Source organism: Choloepus didactylus, chromosome 3 (genome assembly GCF_015220235.1).
Source record: "Choloepus didactylus isolate mChoDid1 chromosome 3, mChoDid1.pri, whole genome shotgun sequence".
Lineage (NCBI taxonomy): Eukaryota > Metazoa > Chordata > Mammalia > Pilosa > Megalonychidae > Choloepus > Choloepus didactylus.
In genome coordinates, this window is record NC_051309.1 from 71,330,715 (window position 1) to 71,343,652 (window position 12,938).

The 12,938-nt window shown below is 32.5% G+C and overlaps 1 protein-coding gene across 2 annotated transcripts in view; it reads right to left on the reverse strand.

Moving 5' to 3' along the window:
- UBA6 (ubiquitin like modifier activating enzyme 6) overlaps window positions 1–12,938 on the reverse strand; it is a 91,940-nt gene that overhangs the window by 37,120 nt on the left and 41,882 nt on the right. For both annotated transcript variants that reach the window (XM_037829903.1, XM_037829902.1), the window contains exons 12-17: window positions 12,093–12,169; window positions 11,447–11,513; window positions 6,527–6,670; window positions 5,095–5,162; window positions 4,099–4,177; window positions 3,376–3,456 (exon numbers count right to left, since the gene is read on the reverse strand). In XM_037829903.1, the coding sequence (XP_037685831.1) occupies window positions 3,376–3,456; window positions 4,099–4,177; window positions 5,095–5,162; window positions 6,527–6,670; window positions 11,447–11,513; window positions 12,093–12,169 (516 nt within the window). The remainder of the gene's footprint in view (window positions 1–3,375; window positions 3,457–4,098; window positions 4,178–5,094; window positions 5,163–6,526; window positions 6,671–11,446; window positions 11,514–12,092; window positions 12,170–12,938) is intronic.

A 12,938-nucleotide genomic window follows, 5' to 3' on the forward strand; every position in this document is an offset into this window, starting at 1 on the left:
ATAAATTCATAATTATAATTACTGATATAAAGCTTTTCTTCTACTTTTACCCTTTTTTATTCCCATTTCTGCCTTCTACTGGACTGATTAGGATTTCTTGATCCCTGTTCCACTTCAAACTGGGTTGAAAGGGAAATGTCCACTTTTATTTTTAGTAATTATACTCAATTTTTTTTAACATGCACATACGACTTAATGTCTAAATTAATTAAAATCTCTATCCTCCTCTTAAACAATCTGACATGGAACTCTCCCTTCCACTTTCCATGATATTGAAGAATAACACTTCAGTAACACCTATTTTTCACCACTCCACTTGCAAAGTCATTATTTTTATTACAGGGTTTTCAAATGAATCAAAGAATATTGGTGAATGTCTCTGGTTACCCTTGCTTCATACACTGCCTACATTATTTAATAGTGTTTTGGTGGCTTGGAGGCATGTATCCCAGAAAAATATCTTCTTAATCTTAATTCACTTCTGTGGGTGTGAATCCATTATAACAGGACCTTTTGATGAGTTACTTTCAGTTAAGGTATGGCCCAAATGAATCAAGATGGGCCTTAATCCTATTACTGGAGACCTTACAGCAAAGGCCACAGAGAGATAAGCCATGAGGAGCAGCCACAAGTTGGAAGTCAACAGAACCCAAAACAAAAAGGAGAAGACCCCACCAGTGCGCATAGCCAAGTGACAGAAAAAGCCAAGGAATATTGCCCACCAGACAGAAGAAACTGATTCTTGGAGGAAGCAAGCTTTCTAGCCTCTGAAACCAAGAGCCAATAAATTCCTGCTGTATGGTATTTGTTTTAGCAGCTAGGAAACTAAAACAACTCTTTCAGAACCATTAAGCAGCAATCTTGCACTGTTTTACTTGTCAGATGATATTTTTAACTTTGCCATCTTTCTTGAAAGATAATTTAGCTGAGTATAGAATTCTAGGTTGACAGGAATTTTCCCTTGCACCATGATATGTTTCCACTGTCTCCTGGCATTCATTGCTAACGAGAAGTCTACTAAATAATGTCTCTTTTTTATCTTTGTCTTTGATTTGCTTTGGACTGGCTTATCTTTTTGATCTGATCACACTTGTCTTCAACTCTGAGTACTTTTGTCGTTATCCTGGATTATACTGCATCTTCTTTGTTATCTTTATTCTCCCTTTCTGGAAATTCTATTAGACTCATGTAGGACCGTCTAAAATGTGTCCTCTTTCATTATAAAAAGTTATCTTTCTGTGCTACATTCTGGGTACTTAATATTTTCTATTCATCAATTCTTACCTCAGCTATATCTGAGGTAAGTTCAATGATGTTATAGAAACTCTTACTTGGCTTCTTCTAAAAATCTTCAGCGCTTTGTGTTTTTTTCACGTTTCCACCCTCTATGTCTATAATCATTTTAAACTTTATATTAAAGTTTTTTTTTAAATTATCTGCAGATGTTTGTATTATCTGTGGTACTTAGACGGCTAATTCTTCTGTGTCTCTGCTGATTCTTCTTATTGGTGGTTCCCTCTAGTGGACTGTAATTTTTTTAGTGTGAGTTGATTTGAAAGAATGTTGATTTTTCTGCATAGTCCCATGAGCTCTGGGTGTGTAATTATCACAATGCAGTTCTGCTTAAGTCAGGGCCCTGGAGGTTTCAAGGGTCTTGAATCTGTTATTATTCATTTCTCTATTTAGGGTTTTTATGCGGTACAATTTTGGACCACATATACCACTGTGGCATGCACTGAGTTTCAATTTCTCCAGACTCACTCCCCTTGCCACTTAAGATTTGGGGCAGATATTCAAGATAGAAACACTTATGAGTCACCATGACTTTCAACTCAGGATTTAATTTCTCTCTTGGTTCCTGGCACCTGGGATTTTTATTTCCTACTTTTAGCTTGGCTATGTACATAAATACTTTAATTTTCTTACAATTTAGAATGCATGTCTGTGTGTCTGCAGTAAGATGAAGGCTTGTTCACATAAATTTATCTCATTTTGTTTTCTGAAGTCAGTATGTTTCTTCACTAAATTTCTTTTCCTAATCTTTATATGCCGGTAAGTATTGTGAATTGCCTCTGATGTTAAGTATTCTGGTGATTACCAAACATATGTAGCCAAGGATTTTGTTTTTTAGGACTATCTTTTAAAACTATAAAAAGTAGTAGCAGTCTGAGGAAAACAATTTAGAAAATAATGACTAGGGAAAATCTAATTATAGATCATCTGTTTTAGTTTCCTAGGCTGCTTAAAGCAAATACTATGAAATGATTTGGACTGAACAATGGGAATTTATTTGCTTACGGTTAGAGTCCAGGAAAATGTCCAAATCAAGGCATCATCCAGATGACACTTTCTTCCTGAAGACTGGCTGCTTGCGATCCTTGGCTCCTCTTTTCACCTGGCAAGGCACATGGCAGCATCTGCTGGTCTCTCCCTTCTCTTCTGGGTTTCACTGCCTTCAGCCTTTTGCACCCATGGCTTTCTGTTTCTCTCTCTGTATTCATTCCGCTTATAAAGGACTCCAGTAAGAGGATTAAAACCCATCTTGAATGAGGTCAGTCACACCTTAAGTGAAGTAGCCTCCTCAAAAGGTCCTACTTAAAATGGGTCCACACCCACAGGAATGGATTAACATTAAGAACAGGTCTTTCTGGGGGTACATAGAGCTTCAAACCATCACGGCATCTGCCTAAAAGTATGCTAGTAATGAATGCCCTTTCAAAGTGGGACAATAAGCCAAAGTTTAATAAACTATAAAATGTGAAATATTATACGAATTTTAGTCATTAAATCAGTCACTCTGTTAGTCACCATGATAAAGCTATGAAATCATTACTCTGGGAAGTTAGCTAACATCTTAAAGGTAAAACAGCACCAGTGAAAAGTATTTCTATTTAAATATGTAACACAGCTTCCCATTAACTTACATTTTTATAAATAGTCTAAAGAATTTAAAACGTACACCAAAGTTTGTATCATTTCAACTTCTTTTGATAATCACCAATTTAAACTATTTCTTAGTAGTCTGCAACTTGAAAAATAAGTAGTATTCAACACAAATAACAACAATACTAATAATGTCCTTTAAGTTTGCAAAGCCTCTTCACAGCTTATCTTCACAATAATGTTATGAGGTAGGGAGTGCAGAAATCAGTTTCACAATTTTAGAAAAGAAACCTGAGTAGCAGAGAAATAAAGTAATTTACACAAACCATGTAACTTTTGAGTAGTGGGTCAGAGTAGAATCAGAATCTTCCAATTTCTAGTTTAATGCTCTACCCTCAAAAATCAATACTGCAGATCTATGCAGTAAAGTACAGCTCAAAACAGGCAGCAACAGAAATATAAACTTTTAACTCTTAAGGATTTATATCTTACCATTCCCTTCTTTATGCCTGTGCCAACGCCAAGTAAAGCAAAATTTTTTAACATTTCACAGCCGATTGCTCCACATCCTACCTATGGAGAGGAAAAGTAAAATATATCAGATGAAATAGAACTAGGAACTTCTAATTATTAAATAGCAGTTTCATCTTTTTTCAATACATACTCTTTAAAATAACTTGAACATTTGTAACTCATTTTTTAACTTTAAAATATTTAACATAAACAGGTTTTTGATGCCACTTTAAGTGTCTTAGTTAAAGAGTCCTTGTTTTTAGTCATTTTTCAAAACTCATTTGAGGGACAAAATTACTCTAAAATTTCCTTATTATCAGTTTTAAGTAAAACCCCACAATAGAAGATTGCATTGCGGGTAATTTTTTTTCTTTAAAGGGCCAGACAATAAATATTTTCAGCTTTGCAGGCCGTATGATCTATTACAACTACTCAATTCTACTACTGTAGCACTGAAGCAGCTGTAGACAATACAAAACAAAGATGAACAGACTTGGCTGTGTTCCATAAAACTTTATTTACAATGTAGACAGTAGGATGGACATGGCCTGTGGGCTGGTTTGCTGACCCCTGCTCTAAACATCTGCTGAGTGGCTACTGTATTAAGAACTGTACTCAGACTCAAATCTGTTTTAATAAATTAACTTGGTAACACACAATACCAGTTTGGATGTACTAATTCCCATCGTTATTCATACTTACTAAGAAGATATTCAAATTTTGTAACTTCTGACATAAAGTGTCTCCAATGGAGGCTCGTAAGGCATCATACCTATCTCCTCTGAGGAAAGCAACATATACCAAGAAGAGAGATGGGCATACAATATTATTAAAATAGTTTCATTATCATTTTATCAATTTTTTGGTATACTTTAAAACAGAACACTCATTAAGAATTTCCACTAACCTAACAGATAAACTACCTTATTTGAAAGAGAAAAGACCCCATGAAGAAACTGGTTTTTCCTTTTTCCAGTTGACATATTTTAAATCCAAATGACTTAAGTGAAGGTGACTTTAGTTTATCTAGAAAAAAAAAATTCTTTAAGGCTAAGATTATTAATAGATTCTTAAGGGAGTCTACAGATGGGCTTTGGAATTATTAACCCACTTAAACTGAAGGCAGAAGACTGGGTTATATGTACAGTGCCATTGTAAAAATGCCATTCCAGAGCAAAAATAATAGGTGACAAATATAATTTTTATCAATATACATTCCTATATTCTTACATTAAAATGATGGTAAAACTTGAAGGAACAGTTTAAAAAAGATATAACTCGATTTATGTCACTTAACCATCCTATGAATGATATATTCTAATCTTAAACACAATATGGGGAGAATGAGTCTTTTATCAGATTCTCAGAGATTTATAACCAAAAAATGTTGAATGATGACTCACACAAAGTTGAAGATAGCAATATTTTTCTACCTAATATAAATATGGTATTTTGAATACTGAACCATTTTCATGATCTTCAATTTAAAACTTTATATTCAATATTATTTACAAAATGGCTAAAAGGCATGGCATTATTATGACACTTAACCCCCTAAATGTAGAGAAGAAAAGACTGCAGTTAGGAGAAAAGACATCTAAAACAAAAGCATGTTCAGACAAAAATTCTTTTAATCTAGTTGCCTCTTAAAAAAAAAACATACAACTAAGAAAAAGCCAACAGAAATTTCAGTATTACCGTGGAAGAAATTCTTCATATTCACTTTTGTCTAGTGCTTCAACAGTATCTGCTGCTTCAATATATAACTTAAAGTAGAAGATAAAAACAATTTACTATGTATAAAATATAAATCACTAGAAAAATGTTCTCTTCTGTAGTACTACTAGTTTATAAGTTATTACATAATCAAGGAAAAAATTGTAAAAATGCCATTCCAGAGCAAAAATAATAGGTGACAAATATAATTTTTATCAATATACATTCCTATATTCTTAAATTAAAATGATGGTAAAACCTGAAGGAACAGTTTAAAAAAGATATAACTTGATTCATGTCACTTAACCATCCTACAGACGATATATTCTAATCTTAAACACAAGGAAATTTCACCTCCAAATCTATTTTTTCATAATTGCATAAAAATTCTAGAAACACCATTCAAGTTCAGTAAATTTCAATTTGAATAAATAATTTGATTACTTTTTGAGAAGCATCTAGTCTATATTTATTTTCCAGCCTGGCTATATTAATGTAATCTATAATTAAACATATTACAGAGAAAATTATCTAGGAGCCAGCCACAGTATCAGCCTTTTTTAAAAACACCAAACAATTAAGTTAATATAAAAAAGTACTGCATCTCACTCTCATTTTCATCTAAGTAACTTATCTGACTAAATGTGACATGATCACATGGTTATTTATTTAAATTATAGCAACATAGAATCTATATTAATAATACAAATAATTAACATTTCTAATTATGTTAACAGATGTATCTAAATCAGACTTTTTACTGAACATGTACTCTGTGTTAAAATAAAACAAAAGCAAAACAGCACTATGTGGGTACCTCTTAAACTAGTATTAAAAAAAATGTTATATTCAAAATGTTTAAACTGTTTGTAAAAAGAAAATGCTTGAAGAGCGTCCTTTGATAACCTCTGCAATCTTTCCTCCGGTAACAAAAATCAAAGTTTTTTTCATGTCTTGTGATGCTTTACTCTACATAGTTCTCAAACCTTTATCATTTCTATGTACTCTGCTTTTGGAAGTTTTAACTAAGAAGGGAACCTGAAGATTCATCATGTTAAAAGATTCCATGGAACCAGTTAAGGAGCCCTGGAAAGCTAAGAATAGTATTGGATACCAACTAAAACATACAAGGATTGGAAATTCACTCCCTCACACTCACAGGTGAGGGAAATACAATCTAAAATGCAACTCTGGGTAATATTTCAATAGCTCCAACATACGACTTTATTAATTTCAATTTACAGAATTAAGTTTTGATGGCACACTACTTCCATCTCTCTTACGCACAAAAAAATATTTTAAGACTGCTTCTGTAATATAGGTATATTAATTAGTAATACATTATAGTACATAACATGCATTCATTTTATTGTATTCCACAGTAAATATAAAAAACTATTAAAATACAACTCACCCACTGGCACAAAGGAGAAAACTTTCCCGTCACAGCTTTCAATACTTCTTGGCTGGCAATACCTCCTACTGCTGCTGCAAGTGGGGGTAAAAAGCCTTTAGCAGTCCAGGACAGCCAATTCACTATGTCAGCATTTACTTCAGGCTGAAACACAAACCATGAAGGAGAATAATATGAATAGTATTCAAATAGTACACTTAAAACTTCAATGACAATGTGAGAATTATCACAGCTTAACTTCTAAATAAGCTACTCAATTTCTCTGCTAAATAACTTTTTTTTTAAGTCCTAAAAACATGCCACATTTACACATTACTTTAGGCAGAATCTTCCTTTACCAGAACCTGCCCAGTTTTGCTTTTTGACTCTATATGTTGCACTAGTGCATTATTTAGAATTAGCAGGAGTATCTATCATTCATAATTTTTATTAAGTAACAGTTCCATGAAATCAATATTTACAGTTAATAAAAATGAAAAAAAAAATGTGTTCTTAATGAAAAAATACGGAAAAACGATGGACCGTGATAAAATGAAAATAAAAACAAAAGGATCCATAAAAAAATGGAGCCGTTAGATTGTGCTGGAAGTGGAAAAGAGAAAGAGAAATTGCGATGAATAAGAGGCTATACTTTGTTAAAAAGTTAGTTAAAAGGTAGTTTAGAAAAAAAGATAGTATGGTACTACTGCATACTAATTTAATCTAACATGCAATCATCATTGGCTCTTTTTGTCATTTATCAAACTTTGAAAAGGGCACTGATGTTTCCGAAACTTTTTTAGTATTTTAAAGAAAATATCAGAGAATTGGATTTTGGAGTTATTGTTTTAGCACTTTTTTTGTTTGTGACAAAGACAACTTCATGAGCACTGGCTTCTCTTTTCCTATTCTTTCACTATCAGCAACTTTAATCTTAACTTTAAACTTTGCCAAGTGGTCAATTAATCTGCTGAAATCATATGTAAAATAATAGTACTTGTGTAGTTAGGAGAGAAGAAGGCTTCTATTAGATTCTCAAAGAGATGTGTGGTGCAAAAAAAGGGCTAAATATTGTACCCACTTCATTTCAACTTTCTACATCTCATTATTTTTCAACTATTTATCTTTCTTTCTATTTAGCACTAATCTTAACTCAAGTGGACTAACTATTACTTAGATTTAAACTGTGCTATTTATGAAGGCTGAGACTCTTGTGGTGATAATATTAAAAACATGACTAAAATGAAAACAGAAGCAGTTAATTTGATTGAGCACTTACTGTGACAAGTTTTATATATAAGTCCTCATATAATCTTCAAAACAATCCTAGGAAATATAGTTCCTATTCTACAAATGAAAACACTGAAACTTGGAAAGATTAGGTAACTTACTCAAGATTTTACAGCTAGTAAGTGCTGAACCCAACAAGCTCCACTCCACAGCTTTATTCGTAACATTAGGTTACACTATCTCCCAAGATTGTATTATCTTTCAGTAAACACACAAATCTGGGGAATTTTTGTTGCTCTAGGATAACAACAGATGACTAACTCTGAATTTTCCCACAGAACCTCCAGAAAAAACATACATATCCACCACAAGAAGAGAAATAATCCAACGACAGGTCTTCAGCATTACTAGGAAACAGAATATGATCAACTTCAAATTAAGTGTAAGTAGAGAAAGAAACACCAAATTGCAACAGAGCTATCTCTGCACTTCACATTACCACAAGCCTACACAGAGCAGAAAGGGTATGAAAAGATGTCACAGAAAAGAGAGTGAAAAGACTAAGGATGACAAAGCAGTTAAATTCATCCTTAGAAAACGGAAGTTCTACACTCAGTACAAAAATACCAAATACAGGGATGGAAACTGTAGACCTCACTGCTGGCAATGGCAAAAAGAACTCCTCTGGGGAGAATGATGTAAAAAGAAAGGGAGAGATGTCCAACGATAAAGAAGGTTAAAGAAGGAAGTTAAGAGAGGGACAATAAGGATTTGGCAGAAATCAGATATTCACAAGACAAATTTTACTTTCCTCCCCGCCCCCCCCAAAAAATCATCCATTGAAGAAACTCCTTTTCAGTATCCTGAGAGAAGGGTGTATTCTAGAACTAGGACTCTAAAAAGCACACAAAACCCTTGCCCTGTCTACAAAATGAGCAGAAAAAGCTATCTACTATAAAAAGCTAATGTAAGAAAATGATAATTAAAATATTTCATTTGGCTAAAGGAAATCTCCCACCCAACTTACCACAACACAGATAAAATCTGATTGAGAGAATTACATCCTTTATAAGAATTTGGAGAGATACACTTCCAAAAAAAGAAAAGAAAAGAAAAGAAAAGAAAAGAAAAGAAAAGAAAAGAAAAGAAAAGAAAAGAAAATCTGAATCTACATACTGAAATAGCCTCATGGTGTACCTGGGAAAATTCACCTGAATGATCAACCCTGAGAATACCTGGCAAAACTATGAGACTTTACAGATGAAGGAAAAATATATAGGACCTCAAGATAAAAAGATAAGATTACTTATAAGAGTAAGAAAATTAGCCTGGCATCTTATCTTTCAACAACAAGATACAAAGCAAGACATGAGAGAAGAAAGTGAGCCTAGAATTTTATATCTAGCCAAGCCTTTCAAGTATAGAAAAAATTTAAAACATAAGAACTAAGGAATGCCATAATTGTCAGCTGTTTTTGCAAGATATATATATATACTAGGGACCAATCCCGATTTCAACACTTATGATAAAGCTATACTAAACAAGCCAATATGTTACTAGGCAAAAGGATAGAAACACTGATCAGAAGAAGTTAACAGAATTCAGAAATAGACTTAAATACACAGGGTCAATAAACTGTTGGCAAAAATGTCAAGACTATTCAATAAACAAAGGGTAGTTTGTTTGACAAATGGGCTAGGAGTGCTGTACATTCATATACCAAAAACAAACAAACAAACAAAAAACCAAGACAAAAAACCTTAACCCATACTTTGAATAGTATACAATGGAATTCTACTTTGCAATAAAAAGGCGTGAATGCCCAACAACATGGATGAAACTCAAATTCATTATGCTCAGGGAAAGAAGCCAGTGTCAAATGGCTGACTTCACTTATTTGACATTCCGGAAAAGACAAAATATAGTGTGGTTACCAAGGTTTGGTTGGGGAGGATGGGGATGATTACAAAGAGGCATGAGGGAATTTTTTGGCATTAGGGAATGCCAAAAAATTAGGGAATGTAATGGTGTACACTTGAATTGTGTATAGAATTTTGTATACCTAACTGTACACCTAAAAAGGGTGAAATTTATTCTATGTAAATCATTTATCAATAAATCTGATACATCTTTAATCACATCTTCCTTTTAATCACAGACTTAATCTGATTAATTCTAGCTTTTTATACATTATTTTTTTTCCCTAATCACTAGATACACAATAAAAGGTCTTTCATTTATGGGTAGTGATTTGTTGCTTTTGGTACATTTATTATTTTCTTCTTTGTTTCATTTTTTAAATTTTTTTTGGTATTTATATTTACCATGTGATCTTTTTTTTTGTTTTTTGTTTTTTTATCTTCATTTTATTGAGATATATTCACATACCACGCAGTCATACATAACAAATCGTACATTCGATTGTTCACAGTACCATTACATAGTTGTACATTCATCACCTAAATCAATCCCTGACACCTTCATTAGCACACACACAAAAATAACAATAATAATTAAAGTGAAAAAGAGCAATTGAAGTAAAAAAGAACACTGGGTACCTTTGTCTGTCTGTCTGTTTGTTTCCTTCGCCTATTTTTCTACTCATCCATCCATAAACTAGACAAAGTGGAGTGTGGTCCTTATGGCTTTCCAAATCCCATTGTCACCCCTCATAAGCTACATTTTTATACAATTGTCTTCAAGATTCATGGGTTCTGGGTTGTAGTTTGATAGTTTCAGGTATCCACCACCAGCTACCCCAATTCTTTAGAACCTAAAAAGGGTTGTCTAAAGTGTGCGTAAGAGTGCCCACCAGAGTGACCTCTCAGCTCCTTTTGGAATCTCTCTGCTACTGAAGCTTATTTCATTTCCTTTCACATCCCCCTTTTGGTCAAGAAGATGTTCTCCGTCCCACGATGCCAGGTCTACATTCCTCCCTGGGAGTCATATTGCACGTTGCCAGGGAGATTCACTCCCCTGGGTGTCTGATCCCATGTAGGGGGGAGAGCAGTGATTTCACCTTTAAAGTTGGCTTTTGGTACATTTATTATTTTCTTCTTTGTTTTAATTATGTAAAGCATGAGATTAAAATTTCTCACTACTGTCAGGACTTTCATTTCCCTCCTGATTTTTATAAAATAAGAACAAAAAAAAAAATAATATTTCAAAAAATTGCACAAACACTTGCTATGCTGACTGCTGCTAAAACAAAACTGTTGGCTGGCAGGCACTGGCTTCATAACATGAGAAAAAAACCATTTTCTAGTTAATATGTTCAAGTCCAAATCTAAGAGCCAAAATGTAATTAATGGATATGAATATATATGCAAGGGCTGAGTTACAAGAAACCGGACAACTTTATATATTAAGTTTTAGTAGGTTAACAAAGCAAGTGAATTAGAATAGAATGATAAATAATAATCCTAATAATATAACAGCAGCAGCAGCAAACATTTAAATTACTATATGCCACATAATATTTCTAAGTGCTTTACAAAGTTAAATCATTTAATATTCATAACTCTAGGTATGTACTATCATTAATCCCATTTAATAGATTTTTAAACTAAAGCCCAGTGAAGCCAAGTAACTTGCCCAGTGTCACAGAGGCAGTAAATAGCTTATCTGGGATTTAAGGAATAAAGAATAATAATATATAAAACGATGTTTTAGAAACAAATATCCTTATGGCTGTGACTTTGAAATATTCACCTTCTCTTCCAAGGTGTCACTTATAGATGTCACTAGTTTCAATAGCTCTTCTGAATCTTGTCGACACCTAGGATACAATACAAAGCACTCCAACTTCAATTTTCTCAATTGTTAAAAACAGTAGGCGATAATCAAAATTAAAATTTAAGAAACTTACAAAACAATGTGGAATTTCGCTAACAGGTAGCACAAAGTGCTTCACTGATTTAAAGTAACAGGGTCATGAATTCAATGTTTATTTCAAAAATAATGCTAAGAATGGCTAAGGACAGTACATAAATAAGATTTAGTTTTAAACATACGAGATAAAAACCTTTTACAACAGAACTTCTGATTTAATAAGACAGAAGAGAAAAATAATAGTGATTGACAATGCAATAATTCTAAGATTTTGTTTTTTTAAGTTGCAGCTTTTAAAAAAGCATTAAGATTTTACATGGGAAAATCCATATTTTGTATGATTCCATTTTTGTCAACTGATCCTCCTATTTCCAACAAAAAACCTCATAAGGTCGTAGTCTATCTAGTTATGTTCCAACTTTAAGTTAGATTTAGCTACTTTTTATTTGTTTTTTTTTAATCTATAATTTCTGAAATACTGATTTTATAATAAGGAAAAAAGTTATCTTTAAAAAAAGAGCATTACCCAATATTTGGCTTGCGACTGTAGTTCTCCTGAAACCGGTCCAAGGCAAGCATAGCTGCATGAATCTGTAATGGTGCCTATTTAGAATATTTAAAATTAGCCAACACTGAATGCTTATTATGTGCTAGGCACTGTGCTAAATTTCTAAAGAACATAATTAAATCATCACAATAAACACATTAGCTTAACACTATTATTTTCTTTAGTTAATAGAAGATAGTTTCCTTTTAATGCCATGAGTCTATAAAAATTATTTTACACTTCTAACAAAGTTTTTGAAATTTTAAAAATTAAATTAAAATTTAAAACCCTGAATTGACAAGTATGATAAAGAAAAGAAATATTCCTTTTACTTTAAAATTTAAATAATTGAATAACAAAGGAAAAATACATTGTTTTAATTCTAGCTAAATCTTTCTAAAATACATAGTTAACTTCTTTAGTTAAAAAAGAAGTTGACTGCAACACCATAAAAATATTTAAGCAATAGATCCAAGTTTCAACCTCAAGTGGCCTGACTAGTTTTTACTAGGTCACACCACATGAAACTTAAAGTAATACTGCCTGAACAACAAAACATTTATATAACATCACCTAATCCTTATCCCTTACCAACACTAAAAATTTGGAAACTGTTAATTGTTTTCCTTATCACAAATATATTTATTGCCACAGAATTATATCCAGTGATTTAAAAAAAAATTGAATACATGCTTCCAGGGTTTTATGTTGTTATTGTTGAAGAAACATGGAATATATAAAACTCTAAATGTTTCAGAAATCTTATAATAATGTCATCTTTCTATAAATTATTGAAATAATCTTTTAAGTATCAATGCTCATCTA